Source organism: Mizuhopecten yessoensis, unplaced genomic scaffold (assembly GCF_002113885.1).
Source record: "Mizuhopecten yessoensis strain PY_sf001 unplaced genomic scaffold, ASM211388v2 scaffold7695, whole genome shotgun sequence".
Lineage (NCBI taxonomy): Eukaryota > Metazoa > Mollusca > Bivalvia > Pectinida > Pectinidae > Mizuhopecten > Mizuhopecten yessoensis.
In genome coordinates, this window is record NW_018407176.1 from 146,004 (window position 1) to 167,930 (window position 21,927).

Consider the following 21,927-nt stretch of genomic DNA (forward strand, 5'->3'; position numbering starts at 1 on the left):
CCCCCCCCCCCCCCCCCCCCCAAAATAAATACAGCTGAAAAACAGTAATAATGAATATCCCTGTTCCTTGTGCCAATCATCCTCTTAAACGTTTTATTGCGAATTTGTGAAGCATTCAGCCACGAACAATACATTTTGTAATTTTACACACAATTTGGTGTAGTTTACTGTTAAGAAAACTTTATACAAAATTCATTATTTATCAAACTGTGAATCAGGATAAATTGACATGTAGGTATCTTGTTGAACACAGCTGAATTAACACCCAACCCCTAACCCATGGTTTTAAGGTAGTCTATCAGCCCAAGCAACTGATGAAACGACGACCTTCCTATAATTTCTTCATCACAGTTTCTTTGTAAGATCTGGACAACTGTATCTAAAGCAAAGCAATATGTCTTGCTCGCATCAAATCGTGGTCAATGCCCGTATCCCCTGTTTCATAAGTTGGACCATTAATACAACGACCGTGGCATAATTTCTCAGAGCGCTGTTCCTACGTCTTGCTTTCCTTGACCATTTAAATTACTATTTCTGAAGATTTACCTTACTTATCACCTGAACATACTTCAGACTCATAACTGCAGGCTAACCTACCACACATTATTTAACTCCGACCAAACATGACAAAGATTGGAAGAACATGGTTACATGCTCGCTGGACCTTTATGCTAGCATGTAACCATAGGTATCAACCTTTCCCAATGCCACTGGTTTTTGTCGATGTTCATTATTGGTATTTAAAAAAAAAATATGGTTAATAAACATTTTACCTGACCAATCTGATTCTGTTTAGATCCCAAATACCCTTCACATTACTATCCGATAGAGTCCCTTCCCTCATAAGTATGCATTCACTTCCTGTAAAGTTGGCCTCCATGTTCTATCCTGTAAACATGTACAATCTGTTAGCTCCTATATCTTCAAGAAATTATTCCCCCACCCCATCATCCCTGTTCAGCTGTACGATTTGATTATCAGCTGACCTTAACCTCTGCACAATGCTATCCCCAATGTCCATAACCAGACGCTTGTGCCGCCAGGGAAGATTCACAAGGACCAACTACAGTTGCCTTTGGAACGTAGACAACGTGTTTGCTAACCCTTAGAACATAACGTTGAATTAGTGTGAATACATTCATGTTGTCAAAGATAGTCTCTCTTATTCCCGGAGATCCATTTTCGTCTACTAATACCTTGATGCCAAATACAATACCGCGAACACAGAGAATGTAGGCATTTCGTCGAGGTGGAACAGAGAAAGTGCATACTTATGTACAAATATCCAGCTTGCTTTTGTTCTACACAGTATTAGTCGTTTTCAGATTTATTCCTGGCGAGGACTGCAAATTACGTTCATTTATTTTCTCGACATTTTTTTTTGTCCCACAGAAACCGTATATATCCATTGAACTCCCCTGGAGTCTACATATCTATAGTAGTCTTACCAATATGTATAGAACTACTATTTCCTCGTTTTTCTTTAATTTCAGCGACATTACAACAATGGACCTTCTCGGACATTGGCGATCAGAGTTTATACATAATCTTGTATGTGTGATACGGTGTGTTCGGCTGCGTTCTCGGCTGTAATAACGTCACATCAAGATTCTACAATTATCTCATATGACTTACAATTTATTAAAATAGGAATTTCTTCTTCCGACTCCTCTATCTTGATGGGTTCCCCAGTTTCCGGGTCCACTAGGTTCAGTGAGGACACCTCTGACGTCACTCGGCCAGAATTGGAACCATATGTGTAAGGATTGTTTTTATTAACAGCATTCTAAAACATCAAAAAAAGACATCTTGATTAAATTATAAGCCAGGTTTGACTCTACGATTATACATAGCAAAGCAGCAGACTCACGGTCCATACAACTTTCCCACGGGGCCATGGAATAAACGTGCACGTCAATCAGCACGATATTTATTTATGTAACAAGAAATGTCATTGGTTGATTTTCTGGAATAACCAACTAATCAGCAATGAAATAACAAACATGTATATAATGGTTGCAGTTCGTTTAGATATTCGGATGGTTGCAATTCAAGCTTGAATACAAGGCTGGGTTGTCAGCCGTGCTGATGTACACTTGCAGTGTTATATGTACTTAAACTATCACACAACTACATGTAAGTTCGCTATCTGATCTACGACTAGTGTAGTGATGCTGAATCGTGATGTACACGTCGTGTGTAGATATTAGCTGTGGATGTTGTATGTTACCAATGGGAGATCGCAATGTACTAACTGAATCGTGATGTACACGCCGTGTGTAGATATCAGCTGTGGATGTTGTATGTTACCAATGGGAGATCGCAATGTACTAACTGAATCGTGATGTACACGCCGTGTGTAGATATTAGCTGTGGATGTTGTATGTTACCAATGGGAGATCGCAATGTACTAACTGAATCGTGATGTACACGCCGTGTGTAGATATTAGCTGTGGATGTTGTATGTTACCAATGGGAGATCGCAATGTACTAACTGAATCGTGATGTACACGCCGTGTGTAGATATTAGCTGTGGATGTTGTATGTTACCAATGGGAGATCGCAATGTACTAACTGAATCGTGATGTACACGCCGTGTGTAGATATTAGCTGTGGATGTTGTATGTTACCAATGGGAGATCGCAATGTACTAACTGAATCGTGATGTACACGCCGTGTGTAGATATTAGCTGTGGATGTTGTATGTTACCAATGGGAGATCGCAATGTACTAACTGAATCGTGATGTACACGCCGTGTGTAGATATTAGCTGTGGATGTTGTATGTTACCAATGGGAGATCGCAATGTACTAACTGAATCGTGATGTACACGCCGTGTGTAGATATTAGCTGTGGATGTTGTATGTTACCAATGGGAGATCGCAATGTACTAACTGAATCGTGATGTACACGCCGTGTGTAGATATTAGCTGTGGATGTTGTATGTTACCAATGGGAGATCGCAATGTACTAACTGAATCGTGATGTACACGCCGTGTGTAGATATTAGCTGTGGATGTTGTATGTTACCAATGGGAGATCGCAATGTACTAACTGAATCGTGATGTACACGCCGTGTGTAGATATTAGCTGTGGATGTTGTATGTTACCAATGGGAGATCGCAATGTACTAACTGAATCGTGATGTACACGCCGTGTGTAGATATTAGCTGTGGATGTTGTATGTTACCAATGGGAGATCGCAATGTACTAACTGAATCGTGATGTACACGCCGTGTGTAGATATTAGCTGTGGATGTTGTATGTTACCAATGGGAGATCGCAATGTACTAACTGAATCGTGATGTACACGCCGTGTGTAGATATTAGCTGTGGATGTTGTATGTTACCAATGGGAGATCGCAATGTACTAACTGAATCGTGATGTACACGCCGTGTGTAGATATTAGCTGTGGATGTTGTATGTTACCAATGGGAGATCGCAATGTACTAACTGAATCGTGATGTACACGCCGTGTGTAGATATTAGCTGTGGATGTTGTATGTTACCAATGGGAGATCGCAATGTACTAACTGAATCGTGATGTACACGCCGTGTGTAGATATTAGCTGTGGATGTTGTATGTTACCAATGGGAGATCGCAATGTACTAACTGAATCGTGATGTACACGCCGTGTGTAGATATTAGCTGTGGATGTTGTATGTTACCAATGGGAGATCGCAATGTACTAACTGAATCGTGATGTACACGCCGTGTGTAGATATTAGCTGTGGATGTTGTATGTTACCAATGGGAGATCGCAATGTACTAACTGAATCGTGATGTACACGCCGTGTGTAGATATTAGCTGTGGATGTTGTATGTTACCAATGGGAGATCGCAATGTACTAACTGAATCGTGATGTACACGCCGTGTGTAGATATTAGCTGTGGATGTTGTATGTTACCAATGGGAGATCGCAATGTACTAACTGAATCGTGATGTACACGCCGTGTGTAGATATTAGCTGTGGATGTTGTATGTTACCAATGGGAGATCGCAATGTACTAACTGAATCGTGATGTACACGCCGTGTGTAGATATTAGCTGTGGATGTTGTATGTTACCAATGGGAGATCGCAATGTACTAACTGAATCGTGATGTACACGCCGTGTGTAGATATTAGCTGTGGATGTTGTATGTTACCAATGGGAGATCGCAATGTACTAACTGAATCGTGATGTACACGCCGTGTGTAGATATTAGCTGTGGATGTTGTATGTTACCAATGGGAGATCGCAATGTACTAACTGAATCGTGATGTACACGCCGTGTGTAGATATTAGCTGTGGATGTTGTATGTTACCAATGGGAGATCGCAATGTACTAACTGAATCGTGATGTACACGCCGTGTGTAGATATTAGCTGTGGATGTTGTATGTTACCAATGGGAGATCGCAATGTACTAACTGAATCGTGATGTACACGCCGTGTGTAGATATTAGCTGTGGATGTTGTATGTTACCAATGGGAGATCGCAATGTACTAACTGAATCGTGATGTACACGCCGTGTGTAGATATTAGCTGTGGATGTTGTATGTTACCAATGGGAGATCGCAATGTACTAACTGAATCGTGATGTACACGCCGTGTGTAGATATTAGCTGTGGATGTTGTATGTTACCAATGGGAGATCGCAATGTACTAACTGAATCGTGATGTACACGCCGTGTGTAGATATTAGCTGTGGATGTTGTATGTTACCAATGGGAGATCGCAATGTACTAACTGAATCGTGATGTACACGCCGTGTGTAGATATTAGCTGTGGATGTTGTATGTTACCAATGGGAGATCGCAATGTACTAACTGAATCGTGATGTACACGCCGTGTGTAGATATTAGCTGTGGATGTTGTATGTTACCAATGGGAGATCGCAATGTACTAACTGAATCGTGATGTACACGCCGTGTGTAGATATTAGCTGTGGATGTTGTATGTTACCAATGGGAGATCGCAATGTACTAACTGAATCGTGATGTACACGCCGTGTGTAGATATTAGCTGTGGATGTTGTATGTTACCAATGGGAGATCGCAATGTACTAACTGAATCGTGATGTACACGCCGTGTGTAGATATTAGCTGTGGATGTTGTATGTTACCAATGGGAGATCGCAATGTACTAACTGAATCGTGATGTACACGCCGTGTGTAGATATTAGCTGTGGATGTTGTATGTTACCAATGGGAGATCGCAATGTACTAACTGAATCGTGATGTACACGCCGTGTGTAGATATTAGCTGTGGATGTTGTATGTTACCAATGGGAGATCGCAATGTACTAACTGAATCGTGATGTACACGCCGTGTGTAGATATTAGCTGTGGATGTTGTATGTTACCAATGGGAGATCGCAATGTACTAACTGAATCGTGATGTACACGCCGTGTGTAGATATTAGCTGTGGATGTTGTATGTTACCAATGGGAGATCGCAATGTACTAACTGAATCGTGATGTACACGCCGTGTGTAGATATTAGCTGTGGATGTTGTATGTTACCAATGGGAGATCGCAATGTACTAACTGAATCGTGATGTACACGCCGTGTGTAGATATTAGCTGTGGATGTTGTATGTTACCAATGGGAGATCGCAATGTACTAACTGAATCGTGATGTACACGCCGTGTGTAGATATTAGCTGTGGATGTTGTATGTTACCAATGGGAGATCGCAATGTACTAACTGAATCGTGATGTACACGCCGTGTGTAGATATTAGCTGTGGATGTTGTATGTTACCAATGGGAGATCGCAATGTACTAACTGAATCGTGATGTACACGCCGTGTGTAGATATTAGCTGTGGATGTTGTATGTTACCAATGGGAGATCGCAATGTACTAACTGAATCGTGATGTACACGCCGTGTGTAGATATTAGCTGTGGATGTTGTATGTTACCAATGGGAGATCGCAATGTACTAACTGAATCGTGATGTACACGCCGTGTGTAGATATTAGCTGTGGATGTTGTATGTTACCAATGGGAGATCGCAATGTACTAACTGAATCGTGATGTACACGCCGTGTGTAGATATTAGCTGTGGATGTTGTATGTTACCAATGGGAGATCGCAATGTACTAACTGAATCGTGATGTACACGCCGTGTGTAGATATTAGCTGTGGATGTTGTATGTTACCAATGGGAGATCGCAATGTACTAACTGAATCGTGATGTACACGCCGTGTGTAGATATTAGCTGTGGATGTTGTATGTTACCAATGGGAGATCGCAATGTACTAACTGAATCGTGATGTACACGCCGTGTGTAGATATTAGCTGTGGATGTTGTATGTTACCAATGGGAGATCGCAATGTACTAACTGAATCGTGATGTACACGCCGTGTGTAGATATTAGCTGTGGATGTTGTATGTTACCAATGGGAGATCGCAATGTACTAACTGAATCGTGATGTACACGCCGTGTGTAGATATTAGCTGTGGATGTTGTATGTTACCAATGGGAGATCGCAATGTACTAACTGAATCGTGATGTACACGCCGTGTGTAGATATTAGCTGTGGATGTTGTATGTTACCAATGGGAGATCGCAATGTACTAACTGAATCGTGATGTACACGCCGTGTGTAGATATTAGCTGTGGATGTTGTATGTTACCAATGGGAGATCGCAATGTACTAACTGAATCGTGATGTACACGCCGTGTGTAGATATTAGCTGTGGATGTTGTATGTTACCAATGGGAGATCGCAATGTACTAACTGAATCGTGATGTACACGCCGTGTGTAGATATTAGCTGTGGATGTTGTATGTTACCAATGGGAGATCGCAATGTACTAACTGAATCGTGATGTACACGCCGTGTGTAGATATTAGCTGTGGATGTTGTATGTTACCAATGGGAGATCGCAATGTACTAACTGAATCGTGATGTACACGCCGTGTGTAGATATTAGCTGTGGATGTTGTATGTTACCAATGGGAGATCGCAATGTACTAACTGAATCGTGATGTACACGCCGTGTGTAGATATTAGCTGTGGATGTTGTATGTTACCAATGGGAGATCGCAATGTACTAACTGAATCGTGATGTACACGCCGTGTGTAGATATTAGCTGTGGATGTTGTATGTTACCAATGGGAGATCGTAATGTACTAACTGAATCGTGATGTACACGCCGTGTGTAGATATTAGCTGTGGATGTTGTATGTTACCAATGGGAGATCGCAATGTACTAACTGACAGCTACTGTATTTCGATGCCAAGGAAGTATTAAGATGAAGGTAAATAATTAACCTGTCAATCCTGACAGCTCCAGGTGATATATTGTAAACGGGTTTATCACATTTTTAAAACGGGATATTTTACAAGGACAACCTAGTACATTACCGATTTAATTAACAGACGAGGCTATTAATTGTGTTGCGGTCGTAAATAACTTGTCACAAACAAGTATCGATGAACTTTCGGAATGTATATATATGTATATCTCCTTCATTAGTGCCTATATCGGCGTAACAATAGAAATCGTTTGATTAATAAACCTTTCATAAATAGATTGTTTTTCCTTACTTTGTTTGCATGAAATCTCTTAATACAGTTGAGTCAATTTCAAACATAAAATTTGATGTTGATATCAAACACTTAACACTGCTAGCGAGCGGTGATCTGACAAAGCGTCGGCCAACAGTCTACCTATACTAACACCTAGTATATAAGGAGGAAAGGGATCGTCAAAATGTTTGTGTACATTGCGTTTATTTTTTTCAAAACATGGGTTCATAGTGTTTGCCTAGTATGAAGAGAAACACATTAATATACACATACCACCGATCCAGTTCCAGATTCCTCTGTAAAGTCTTGTTCCTCTTCCGTGCCACTGTCTGTACCAATCTGACCATCCGACCCGCTGTCCGTTCCTCCACTCGAACCAGTGTCGGTCTGTCCGTCGGTGCCACCCGTAACTGTCTCGCCGTCCGTTCCTGTTCCTCTACTAGAGTCAGTGTTCGTTCCTCCATCTGACCCACTGTCGGTCTGTCCGTCGGTGCCACCTGTACCTCCACCGGTGTCAGTGTTCGACCCTCCATTCAACCCGGTGTCTGTCTGTCTAACAGTTCTCCCAGTATGTGTTTGTTCGCCCGAGCCACTTGAACTGTGGGAAACTGTTTCTCCACCATCAGCAGATGGTTGCGTTGTGTATTTTGATTTGCCCATTTCATCTGCATAAGTGACGTCACCATGTTCATCGACCGGTGTTCCAGTTCCGGTGATAATTTGACCTGTGACCGGAGACCCCGTAGCTCCAGGACTGGTCCCTGTAATGGCGGGCGTGACTACACCCACTGGGCTTGTAGTTGACGTAGCGGCAAGTTCAGCATCATATTCTGCGTCATGTACGCTACACGGATCTACTGTCACCTTCTTCCTTTTCTTCTTTGCAACCTTACTCGTCAACGCGCTTGGATTCTCTGTCAAAAATATATAGAGTTTTATCCAAAAAGTGATGATTGATTGTCAGGAGTTTATTCTCTAGTTCTACCGACGTTTTCAGCAATTATGTTATATTTGAGAACCACTTGACGAGAATTGTTCAAAACGGTGTTACGTTACACAAAGGGGGTTCTTTCCCATTGTAAAGTTATCACAATGAGAAGGAAAGTCATACGTTGGGAGTTATGAAACACGTATCAGTTATTGGAGATAACAAAATATAATACAAGTCTGTGGGTCTTCTTTTAACTTTGTTTTTCAATGGAGCCTATATCAATGAGTGGGTCCAGTACCCTATAATTCTTGAATCCCTAAATGTTAGAACATGTCAGTGAGTTACCTCCCATCCCAATGTTGAGAGTAATGCCATCAGATGAGACCTTCATTTCTAGAGGGTCCTCGTCTTCCGCTGTACTCGTCCCACTCCTACGGCGACGGCGACGCCGGCAACGCTCCTTTTCAAAATTATTCAGAACAAGACCAGACATGGAGAACACAGCTCCGGCACTTCCGGCTTGTACCATTTTGTCCTGGAAGGCGAGTGTTGTCACCAATTCAATAGGTATATTTGTATTATCACAACAATGTAGGTACACACAGAGTCAGGTGAAACTTTTCTCTAATTGTTGTTCATTGATTATTTTCTTTATAGATTAATGCATGTTGTATCACTGTTTCGATTTAAAGATATTTGGTTGTATGGATGAAGCAAACGCTATCACAATATGACAAAGGCCATCTCCACTATTACTTTTCACAAATTTAGAAATAGAATAATATTGATCATTAAGAATTTCATTTTACATAGAACATAAATCATGTTAAGGAAATAACGATATAATAACACACATCAGATGGAAATTTATATCACAGCCGTACCTAAACCCTATACTGGTTTGGTACAATTCTACTAACAGTGGCAATGCTTATTTTTACTGACTAGGTTTAACTTCCGAATGTAAACATCAATGATTTAAGTAAAATACGTCTTTGAATATAGTAATAGGACAATGAAAACGAGACAAAACATCATAGGTATTCTAACAAGGATTGCCAGTACTACATTTAGAAGTCTCAACAAAAGTTTACTCTAAAACAAGTCGTGATACATGTATAAAGGTCAACAGTTGTACATCGACTTACTAAATATTAAAGTTACTTTTCTCCAAAGCTTTAGAAGGTAGGAGGTTTTTATATCAACAAACATTGGGGAGAATGCAGAAAGGTGAAGATCGTAAACGCTTCTAAATTATTCAAAGTACGTGATGTTGATGGCAAAAATGAAGGTATTGAACTGAAAAGACGTTATTTCTTTCACCCGATGGGCTTTTTAACCCAGTTCCATCGTATAATATAGAGCTAGCATATTATAAGACCAGTAATGATAAGTTAAGCCTCTCTTTGAGATTTTTCAAGTATGTCTTATTCCATAAGCGTGTATCCCTCCCCTAGTTCGCATCAATATTGATAAATCGGTAAAATAATAGTGGTCAGTTGTTTTAGAAATATTTTTCGACTAACAATATATTTTAATATTCTGAGAACATTAATAATATGTTCAATAATATGATCAGACCAGGTCTGATTCCATACCATAGCCCGCATTAGCTTCAGAAAATGTACAGGTTTGCTTATACTTACCGCCGCCTTCGTTCGTTGAATTGACAATTCTAACTCAATCTCACAGGCATCCAGAATGACATTTTGAATGTCAAAGGGATCCCACTCCAGCCCCAACCGCATAAAGAGTGTAACAGGTTCTTCCTTGAGGACAGCTTTCGGGAATTTTACATGGTCGATTCGATTTCGTACTGCTGTCCTGAACTCTGCGTAGTGGTGAAACAGAAAGTCGTACATGTCTCGTAGGATGGCATTCGGTATCAGGTTCCCGGCCTTAACTAAAGCATCATATTTCGTTGCAGTCTCAACATCCTCATCTGGGGCATCAGGGTTAGCTCGACGCTTGCAACGTTGTGCTTTTTTCTCCTCTTTTTTCTCTGCTTCACCCGTAGGCGCAACGTTACTCAGTGTATTTACTTGATCTGAATTAAGAAATTAAAAAAAATAGAAACCTCTATTTTTCTTCATGTGTTTTGGCTTTTATTACATATCCAACTCGAACTCATCGGTTTTAAACAGGAATGGATTTTGAACAATTTAATCCGGTTTTATGAGCTGGGAACGTGACTTCACTAATCGTCTTCGACGTCGCCAATGGTGTTTCATTCGAGATATTTGAAAAAGCAAATTGAACATTAGAGACGAGTACTGCTTTGAAGAAAATATTTAAATGTATTAATAAATACAGTATGTGTTAGAAATAAAAGACATACCGTACATGTGTTCATCTAACGTCTCAGACTGCACTAATTAATTACGTAAATGAATATATTTAAATGGGGCAAACATCATCGGGAAATCGGGAAATATATCCATATGTGCAATACATTCGTGAAATCTGCATCGACAGATGAACAGATTTGTGTGATGTTGCCTATTTGTTTGAAAAAAGGTAAATACGCATTAAAGTAGTGTGTTACGATAATGCACATCATTGCATGAACTAGCCAAACAAGTGACATTGCAAAAAGTAGGCACATGCGAAGAAGGACTTAAATAATGTCCTCAATTATCAACGAGACGCTTGTCATCCTGCTTCATATCATTTTGATATGGACTTTGAGTTTCACGCTATTTTGATATCTGTCCCGTCACGAATTTACTTTTGTTGATAACATCCCTAAATCTATTAATTTAGCGGTTTGGACCAATTCTTTCTTACGTATATACTGCTAAATATATATATTAATAGAAAGTATACCTCCTAGTGTTGCCTCCAGCGCTGTGTTGTCCTGGTTGGCGAATTTTGTCTTGATTAGGTCTCCTGTGTTGTTTATAGCACCAGCAGCTTTTTCCTGTAATAATAAATTGTCATGATAATCAGAGAAATATTCTTACCGAACAACTGTATAGGACGAGGTGTCGTGAATCACAAGGGAATACAGAACCTGAAGACGACTACTTACCCGCGCTGTGTCGGTCGACCTGCTGGCGGTGAACGTCGTACACGTGCTGATCACTCTGTTCACCTGGTCGGCGTCAGTAGCGTAGTTGGTCACGGCGGCCACCACAGTCAAGGCCAACTCCTTCAACTATAGTAATTAATTCAGGGTCAGATTACCCAGTAGCTCATGACAAAAGATAGAGCATCACACACAAAGTCAGGACAAATAAAGTGGGATGACAGTACACACGGGACAAAGAATCTTTAGTCATAATATCCAGCCTAATAATTGTTGTGGGATCACTGAAATACCATGCCGAAGGCACCCAGCAACGCATTCCTTCCGGTAACATTATACTGAGAGCGGGTGAACCAGTTGTTGTCATTACCCTAAATACTAAACGTAAAGAAGGGAATAACAACTATCATTTTTAAGGAATGTGATATGTCGCGGCCTTGGACCGGATCCCATTGCCTTCTGCATATGGGCGAGCATTCAACATTAAAGCCAATAGTGAGGTATTACCAAACAAGACGCTAGGAAATAAAAGGTAGCTAGAAGTAGAGAAAAATATGAAGATCCAAAATACTACAATGGTTATCAGATTTATTTTGGTCGCCTTTCGTGTCCCTAAATAGAGGTCTCAAAAACGAATCCCTTATTATGTCGGGAGGCTCCCCCATTAGTAGCCTCTAACGACACATGCAGTGAGTAACAGCTGAATATCCGTATGATTTTCAGTTTATTTTCGGTACCATGACATGCATAAATATCTTTGGTTCCCTAAAGCCATGGGGACGAATTCATAACATATAATTTTCTGACAAAGATCGGCTTAATACCAAACACCACTGAACATGGCTACTAACCTGGTCTTGTTGTTCTTGTGCCTCTGAATCATTACCTCTCTACAACACAAAAACAAATAGTACAATCATGCGCCGCGCCTCTGTTATTACATAGCAGTTATCGGGTACCTAAATATATATAAGAATCTTAATTTTATCTTGACTCTAACTAGAACCATTGTAACTAAACAATAAGATGCTTCTGAAAGGTAAGAATATTAGAAGATACATTTAGATAATAAACACATATTTTTTAGAGTAAGCAGCCACTGACTCGTTACATGTATCAATTGGACTGTAAAATAATCTACTAAATAAGAAACCTTTATCCTATCACATACTTCTTTAGCTGAAAGCTTTCGCTTTTATTTTACGTTTTTTTGTTATTCTTAGCTGGTCATTGGAATGAAAAGATATGAATATAGCTCATTCAGTGAAATCCAGTGCTACATATAGTGGTTGATCTCAGCATTTCAAAATTACACAATCATTCCATAAATGAAGGGCAACTATTATTTGTTGATCCTTAAATTTGTTCCGTATTTTTAACAGTCAATTCGAGGAAAGTATAAGCGATTAACGGCCACACCAAGTTAAGCAGGGTATGTACATATACGTATATTTTTCACAGATAACTTACCGAGGCACCGGCTCCGATTTTGTTTACAATATCCAGAGCTTTTCCGGTGTCCTTCAGATTGGCTGCGTTCACAAGCATGTTCATCTGCTCCTCGAAGTTGTCGTACTCCATGCGGATTAATTTACTGGCGGTACCGATGCGATCCTCCTTTGAAGCTATCAGCGAGAACACTGTTTCTGTGGCAACGAAGTACGAGGTAGAAGTAGTCACCTTGCCGTTGGAAATTTGTATTGTGTCCTTGAAACCTTCCAGATCCGTCAAGCAATTTTCATACTGATAAATTCTCAAAGCGTTCATCGTCTGAGATTCATAGATGACGTCTTCGATCAGCAGCTGTGTTACGTTGCCCTCTAGGAAATCGTTTACGTCCATGGAGACAACTGCATCGTAAGCTTCCCTCTGGAAACAGATTAGGTCGAACTCAACTCCTTCTCTGATGTTAGATGTGAGGTCAGGGTCGTGCGATTCTGTGAAGTCCATGGTGAGTATACCGTTCGAGAAAAACGTTTCTTCGGGGTCGCCTTTGAAAGTCGCAATGGGATTCGACGGTACAATTCGGATATAGACTTCTTTTAGATTGGCTTTACGTTTAAATCCAACAGGAGATACCACAGCCACCAGCTTGTACAGTCCGAAGTGGAGCGAAAGAGGCGGTATGGTGAAGACATTGTCATTTTGTTCCAGTTTACACAAGTCAGTATATGGTTCTTCTCGGTTATCGAAAATCTCGACAGCCTTCCATGTGTACTCGAATCCATTGCCACCACAATTGGTTGACCGTGCCTGAACATCGATGTCAATTGCAGTAGATCTAATATGAACATACGGCTGTTCCTGTGACGTGTGGTAGCCAGGCATCTCTATGGCGGTGTCGCCACACATTGTGTCGTCACTATCGTCTACAATGATGTAGGGACAGAGCACAGCGCTGGCAGAGGAGAACACGTTAGATATGTTGGCCTTAATCTCATAGTAACCGACCGTCGAGTACAAGTGTCGTACTGTGACGACGCACGAGCAATCACTTACAGCGATCGACTTTGCCTTAGACACGGACATCGAAGATTCACCGTCACCCGGACTTGTGACACTATCATTGACAGTCGGTACCATTGTGCTAATGGTGAAATTATTGTTGGCAGTCGAGCTTGTCTGCACTGCACCAGTGTCACGCTTTCGTCTAACTACTTGGGCAGATTCTGTTTCTTTCGTGTATACTAGGTCACGGTCGGTGAATAAGAACGGATGGTCATCCCCGAAATCTACGTAGTACGTTATGTCACTTCCGGTGAGCAATGTGATGTTGATTTCGGCGTACTCACTAGTGCTGACTCTGCCGGTAGTTGTTGTCTTCAGGTCCATGTATGTGATGTTCTTGCCCACCTGAACCAGAGTACAGTCGAAAACTCGGCTGATGCTGTTGGACGCCGACACACAGATTGTGTATATACCCCAGTCCTTGTACACGTAGCTGTTGTTGTACTGAGTGAAGTATGTGGTCGGACTCCTGTACGTATACTCTAAAATATTACCGTCGTCATGGTCGATCTCAAAGGTGACCTTGTCCGGACCGTCATATCCGTTGTTAATGACTATTCCAAGTACGACAGGGTCGTCCTTGTTTGTGATGTTACTGACCGTCAGTAAGATGGACACGATAGGAACTTCAACCGATATCAGGTCCTCGACTTCCGTTTTTCCAAGGTCGTTAGATACGGTGACGTGTAGGGGATAATAACCAAGATTTTCATACTCAACCTCGAACGGGAACGTGACCGGTCGAGTCGCTTCATAAATGTAGAACGACACTTCTTCTCCCAGTCCAAAGGTGCACGTGACAAACATGTTGTTACCAGGGGGCACTAAAACAGTGATATTGGTCGTCAGATTCCACGCCCCTTCTCTGTAGTCGGGTAATATGGAGGCGTTAGTTGGAACGTTTTCCATGAAGAGCATTGTTTCATGAAATATTTCGCCATCAAGTTCTAACGAAATAATGTTTTCAAATGGTTTAAGGAGAGATGGAGGTATTGTTATATTCTGGCCTGTCTTGTTTACCGCCACGGGCTTATCATAATTACGCACGACTCCAATATCAGAGACAAATACTTGTCCTCCAGTCACCGACACGTCAAACGCTTCGCCCAGTACTTTATAAGAGAATGGCACATCGAACCGTTTCGAAAGGAACATCAAAGACGTAGAATTAGCCCCGTATTTGTTATTACATTGAGCTGTAACTATAGACTGTCCATAAGTGGTAAACATATGATCGAACTTTTCATGGTAAAAATATTTGTTTTCGAAGTTGTAACTCAGATCGTTATTATCGATGAAGTCTATTGCGCACCTTGATAATTCGGCAGGATCGGTCACAAACAAGTCAAAATTGCCGTATAATTGTCGTTTTTCATCATGATAGCCAAGCAACACAACCATTTCGGGAGCCGTATTTTCATCAACGTCTCGTATCTCAAAACTGAGATGGGATTCAAATGATAGAATACCGACCCGGGAGCGGACAGTGATGGTGTGTTCGCCCGCATCCTTCCAGAAGTAGTTTACAGAGGTCAGGTCTGTACCAAAGACGACGCCGTCCCCACAATCCACTTCGTAGCTGGTCTTGGCTATGTGGTTGGGTTTGATCTCAATAACGACAGTTTCCATCGGTTTGACATAGTCCCGTGTCTGCAGTTTGTTTACGCTCACCGTCATCGAGTATGGGTTGTCTTCGTTAACACCGGACGCACTAAAAACCTGCCATACAGAGTCACTGCCACATGAGCCATTCCCTTTATCAATTTTGGATAGTATGTCACGGTTTGTGCATGAGCACAAGGTACCGTTCTTTACAAGAGCAATGCCGAGTTTATCGCTGCACAAATTACGGCAGATCTCCACGGGGTGTTCCTCTCCGAATAAATCGACAGCAATGAAGTTTCCAATGTCTACCGTTTCTGGAACACAGCCGGGATATGCCAAAGTGTGCACTGAAAACACAAAATGGCATATTTCATTGTGATAATACATGGATGTGTGTGTGTTTGATCTTCATTATAAAAATAACGTCTTACGGAAACTTAAACATTTATTAAGTCGTGATGCTCTTTTGTGAATTTTCTCATCATATTTTGAATGCTTGAGCTCATTCTACACGATCACTTCCTTCTTTACATTCATTCAAAAGTTTTCAACTTAGTTCAGATTAGAAGAACTAATAGATGAAACCACGTTTTCACACATCCTCTTTAGTTGTATGATAGCCACGCCGATGTCAGTGATTGGTGGGATGGACTCATTGGTCCTATTTTAAGAAACAACAATAGCCTCATTTTTAAGTAACTTTATTCTAGCCTCACATTGCTCTCTGTGATTTGATGTCGCATGGCATTTGACTGGGTTAAAACATCAACATGCTACATTAAAAAAAAACAGAGAACGTGATTAATTTGCTTGTATAACTAATACTCGTGCCCTCTTCTATCCGATTTGGTCTTGTTTTCATATATAGCCCTATTTTATTAATGAGCTTATCATCACTTACAAAAATCTAGCCAAACATGTCGCAATGTGATGTCTTGAAAAACAAGAAATGTATTGACCCCCAGAACCTGAAATCAAAACACTACACACCCGTCTACTTCCGCTCGATCTCTACCAAGAACATGATCAACAGGGGCGGCCTATTACTACGATTTCCTTTGAAAAGGACGATTTCTCGACTTTCCGATCGAGAACTTTCTCTTTGTGGATAGTAACAGATGTAACAGTAGATTTGACATCCAAAGCTTGCTCGGAATATGATGACTTCTGTTATAGATGTCGACTGCTGACGGACAACTTGCTCATCTGAGTGCCTTGTGACACTACCTCAGTTCTTAATTCGAGGACGTGACATTACTTGGCGCCGAAATATTGTAAGATTTTATGATGAAAAATTGCATTTTTTTAATGTGAAACCTAACAGTTTATTCGTGTACTCAGTGGCTAATCGGAAATTAGGTTCAGGATTGATACATATATGTAATTCTATATGTTTAGGTTATTTTGGTTAATATTTTGAACAATTTGAATTCTTTTTAGTACGTATTTAAAAAGTCAATGACAAATATTATGTTGTTTATTAAGCTTATTTCCGACTAAGAATTTAAATAAGAGTTTGAAATAAAAGAAATAAAAAAGACAAAAAAAAGTTACAATTCTACACATATCAACGTTGCATGTATGAACATAGATATACATTTGTACCTCCAGGACTGAAAATGCATCTAAGTGTAAAAGCTGATAAAGTCAATCTGTTTTGGGATTTCAGGAATATCTTGTTACGTTGCATCTCACTTTCAAAGTGGTCAATTATGACCTTTGCCTTTGAGTCAATGTGATATCAAGAAAATGTAATAAGGTTAACAACTTGATATTTCCATACTAAAACTGTAGTGCAAAATATGAAACATATCTGCTGCGAGGCTATTGAGAAATCTTTGTACAGAGGTTTTTTTCCCTTCAAGGTGTTCTAGTGTGGTGATTTACCCTTTGACCTTGACCCGTGACTATTTGTGTTCGGTGACTTGCTATGTTTGAAGCTTTGTGATGTAAAACTGTTTTTGGGCAACTAGGTAAGGCTTATTGTTGTAAAACTGTCTTTGGACAACTAGGCAATGCTTATCGTTGCACAGTTGTTTTTGGGCAACTAGGTAAAGCTTATCGTTGTAAAACTGTCTTTGGGCAACTAGGTAAGGCTTATTGATGTAAAACTGTCTTTGTGCAACTAGGTACGGCTTACCGTTGTAAAACTGTCTTTAGGCAACTAGGTAAGGCTTATCGTTGTAAAAGTGCTTTGGGAAACTGGGTAAGGCTTTTCGTTGTAAAACTGTCTTTAGGCAACTAGGTAAGGCTTATCGTTGTAAAACTGTCTTTGGCCAACTAGTTGAGGCTTATCGTTGCACAATTGTTTTTGGGCAACTTGTTAAGGCATATCGTTGTAAAACTGGGTTTTTTGGCAACTAGATACGGCTTATCGTTGTAAAACTGTCTTTGGGCAACTAGGTAAGGCTTATTGGTGTAAAACTGTCTTTGGCCAACTAGGTAAGGCTTATCGTTGTAAAACTGTCTTTGGGCAACTAGGTAAGGCTTACCGTTGTAAAACTGTCTTTGGCCAACTAGGTAAGGCTTATCGTTGTAAAACTGTCTTTGGCCAACTAGGTAAGGCTTATCGTTGTAAAACAGCCTTTGGGTAACTAGGTAAGGCTTATCGTTGTAAAACTGTCTTTTGTCAACTAGGTAAGGCTTATCGTTGTAAAACTGTCTTTAGACAAACTAGGTAAGGCTTAGCATTGTAAAACCGACTTTGGGCAAATAGATAAGGCTTGATGATGTGAAAATGAGTGATACATTGAAGCGTATCTATGTTAAATAAAATCTGGATAACGGTAACTAAGGGGCGCTCGAGTCGATAACCTCCGGTTGTTATTTGTTTGGACTCAACAAGCCAGGTCGGTTAAATATTGATAGCCAGATCAAAGTGACAGTGCTAGTTCTCTTTTATTAGAGGTAAGCACATGATGAGGCCAATCTAGTTTACACGCTTTTGTTTTATTGCCACTATTGATCGGCACAGGTGAGGTAGCAAACTTTGGTCCGGTAATCTAAGGTACTGACGTAAGACGGCTAAATTATATATAGCGACCCACGTCATCTTATCTGGAGGCTCGGGCTGTGGGCCAAGGATCGATAGCCGGAATCTGGCATACTTACACGGGTCGGCAACAATCGGTCTAAAACTGGTGATTGTAGCACTTTGACAATTCTAAGAAACAAGACAGTTTCATTGAGTCGTCCTTTCGCCGGGACGTCTGGCATACTTAAACTATAAAGAGGTTTATTGAGTCATCCTCTCGCCAAGACGTCCAACATCCTATGTATACATTTAGTGACAGTTACGGGGTGCCGAAGTGTCATGAACAGCATAACCAATAATGGCGTTCTAATCTCATCTTATTTGTCAAAGTCTACTATAAAATTTAAAGTTAAACTTGCCTATGTCAAATGTTTTGTACAAAGTCCAAACTGTTAATATCTTGTACTTATTGTTCAAGTCTATTTGTGATGGAAGATCGTTTGTTTAGTGTTATGTGTGATATCGTGATATCCGTTTGCTGTCTATATATTTAAACATCTTAACGAATGAGTTAAGAAATAAATCAATCAATCGTTGAACATCTCAAATTGACACCCCGAATTGACAAAAATAAACAAGAGACTGGTTTATCCAAATATACACCACCAAGCTGTTCCTAAATCTTGAACAGCATTATATCAATTAAGAGAATTACCACATGGTTTTCAGAAGGCGATCTTGTAAATCGAATCTCGATGAAAATCTTTGGTTGTGAATATCTGGTTTAAGCAAAAGAACTCATTTATGGGGAGATTGGTCGAGTGGTTAATACTCCGGCCTTCCAAGCAGGCGGCCGGGGTTCGACACCCAGAAGTCGTCGTACGCATGGAATATTCAGAGAAAGTGTTTTTCTCCTGTCCACACAACTCCAACAACCCAGGTGGAGTTTAAAATGGTCTGCGGTGGATGTTGCAGTATCTGTGTTGTAGCATTCAAGTGAGGTGGCACCATAAATGATACCGTTGAAAGCACGGTCCCACTATAAACAGAACACAATTCAACTCCAACACACACGCAGGCATACACACATAGGGAGATATTAGCCAAGTGGCATAGGACTAGTAGTAAGCGCCTGATAAGGCAGCTCCTGCGAATTCCTCAATATTGTATTGATTAATATATATTCTAATTGTATTGATTGTATAAAACTGTATTGATTGTATACAATTGTATATCTATGTACTGTAAAGCGCTTTAGAATGGCTTATGTTAGCTAGATAGGGCGTTATATCAAATGTTGTATATTGCACTTACCAAAATTGTCGTCCTCGATGGTAGAGTTGATTCGTTTGTTGTGGATGATAATGTGCCGTATTTTGAACACTTCGTCTTGAATGAGTATCATACCGTCACCTGTAAGTCCAACGACAACTTCTGCAAAACTGTCAAACAGTTCGGGAAAGTATTCTCTTCTCTCTGGTGTAGACTGTGACCATTTGGAACCATCCACGACAAGCGTCAGACCATTCGATGGATCCCATTCAGCATGAATGTTAACCCATGTGTCAGCGAATAGGCGAAACTTAATTTTCCAGACATGTTCCCTTTGAGAGACTCCAAACTCATACTGATCTCCGAACCGTTGAATTAGATACAAACCGTCTGAGAAGTAGAAGTTTCCACCGGAGGTAAAAAGGACTATCTCTGACGAGTCCTCGGTGACAGGGGCGGCATTTATCCAAAAGTCAACAGTGATTCCATTAACACATTTGTGGATGTTGCCTAGACACCAATGTGGGTGTACCCCCAGGTGGGCATACGCCCCCTCCTGAGGGTCAGTCTCCGATATTTTCAAGATCCCATCCTCGTAGTATTGAAGCTTAACATTGTCTTCGGATGTGCCATGTACGATTCCTGAAATGAATAGAATTATTGCCGTAAACCGTTCGTGAACGTCGCAGGTCTCAAACATTCTATTAAAACACTAATCCTGCTACGACTGGGTCATCTTAGGTTTGGTAATGTTTAATAAAAGGTAATATGTAACGAGAATGCGGGGATTCAATTGTTAGACATGTATAAGGATTCCTTTTTCTAGCATAAGATTTGTTTTTCGTGACAATAATAATCTATATTTAACGTCTGTTAACACTAAATGTGAGTTCTTTAAGCTTTTAGGTGCGACGCCGTTACGGGAACGAATGTTGTTTACTTGGTGGATGGAAAGGGAAAACCACTCTGTCACCGGAGTAATAACAATTTTTATGGACTGTTTTCTATAAAGATCACATATAATATATATATATATATATATATATATATATGTAAAACGAAGGCTCAATCTATCTCGAAACAAAGTCGTAACAGTGATAGAAGAGCTAAAGAAATAATATTTGTCATTTATACATTGAGAGTAAAACAAAAATATTTAACATAGCAAACATAATATTTAAACGATATTTTCTTCGTAAAGAAGATCATAAGTCATTCTTAAACTGACATTTATCATATTAAATTAAATAGTATCTTACCAGATAGAATGGCGAAGAGGATTATGGATTTCATAAATGTCGCGGTTTTCACCATACCATGTAGGTCAGGTTTTATACTCCCTGTACCGCCGAGGTGCCCACCTTTCTGGCCGGCCGATCAGGTAGGTAACAGGTATATAACTAGCTCAAAATCAGTTTGGCCAAAGCAGCCCCGCATTATCATAAATAACATGAAAGTTTGATGAAGGTAGAGCCAGAAATCGATTTGATTAAGACTGAGGTCTACTTGTACCGGCTATCATGGGAATTCTTCACAAGCAAGTCGTTCAAAATCTACCTGTTGCCGCCGTGTCGTTAATTATTTACACCAAATGAAATGTCGAATTTAATTAGGTTTGGACGTTTTCAGATGTATGGATCCTTATTATCTTACCTGAGATGTGGACCACATCAATAACAAGGTTCTACCTACCTCACCTAGGTGTAGCTATCTACCTCCTAGATGTAGATGTTTATTGGAGGGAGTGACTTACTGGTTACGCGCATGTTCACCTGACAACAACACTTAATTGAGAGGCATAGAAACCATCGTCAATAAATCATGATTGGATTCTTTCACAACAACAAGAAATAATTCCCGTACCTAAAATAAGACATTTGCTGTTTTATATAAGAAAAATAGATATATATGCATTTACGGAAACATGTTTATTGTCAGATTTTTTATCTTGAACTGGTACAATATCTATAATTAATGTTCTTTATCTACAGCTAGCATTTCCCCTATAGACTTAATAATGATATGATATCTGACTATTACATAACAACACACCATTATGTGGTGTAGAGCACTAACAAT

At 40.2% G+C, this 21,927-nt stretch overlaps 1 protein-coding gene across 1 annotated transcript in view; it reads right to left on the reverse strand.

Moving 5' to 3' along the window:
* The window catches only part of LOC110454144, a 36,989-nt gene extending 15,794 nt beyond the window's left edge, over nucleotides 1-21,195 (reverse strand). Inside the window, exons 1-10 of the mRNA XM_021503521.1 lie at nucleotides 21,108-21,195; nucleotides 19,891-20,490; nucleotides 12,960-15,949; nucleotides 12,341-12,379; nucleotides 11,493-11,618; nucleotides 11,288-11,381; nucleotides 10,108-10,508; nucleotides 8,807-8,996; nucleotides 7,804-8,444; nucleotides 1,636-1,786 (exon numbers count right to left, since the gene is read on the reverse strand). Of these exons, the coding sequence (XP_021359196.1) occupies nucleotides 1,636-1,786; nucleotides 7,804-8,444; nucleotides 8,807-8,996; nucleotides 10,108-10,508; nucleotides 11,288-11,381; nucleotides 11,493-11,618; nucleotides 12,341-12,379; nucleotides 12,960-15,949; nucleotides 19,891-20,490; nucleotides 21,108-21,162 (5,287 nt within the window). The 5' untranslated portion in view covers nucleotides 21,163-21,195. The remainder of the gene's footprint in view (nucleotides 1-1,635; nucleotides 1,787-7,803; nucleotides 8,445-8,806; nucleotides 8,997-10,107; nucleotides 10,509-11,287; nucleotides 11,382-11,492; nucleotides 11,619-12,340; nucleotides 12,380-12,959; nucleotides 15,950-19,890; nucleotides 20,491-21,107) is intronic.
* Nucleotides 21,196-21,927: the final 732 nt, after the last annotated feature.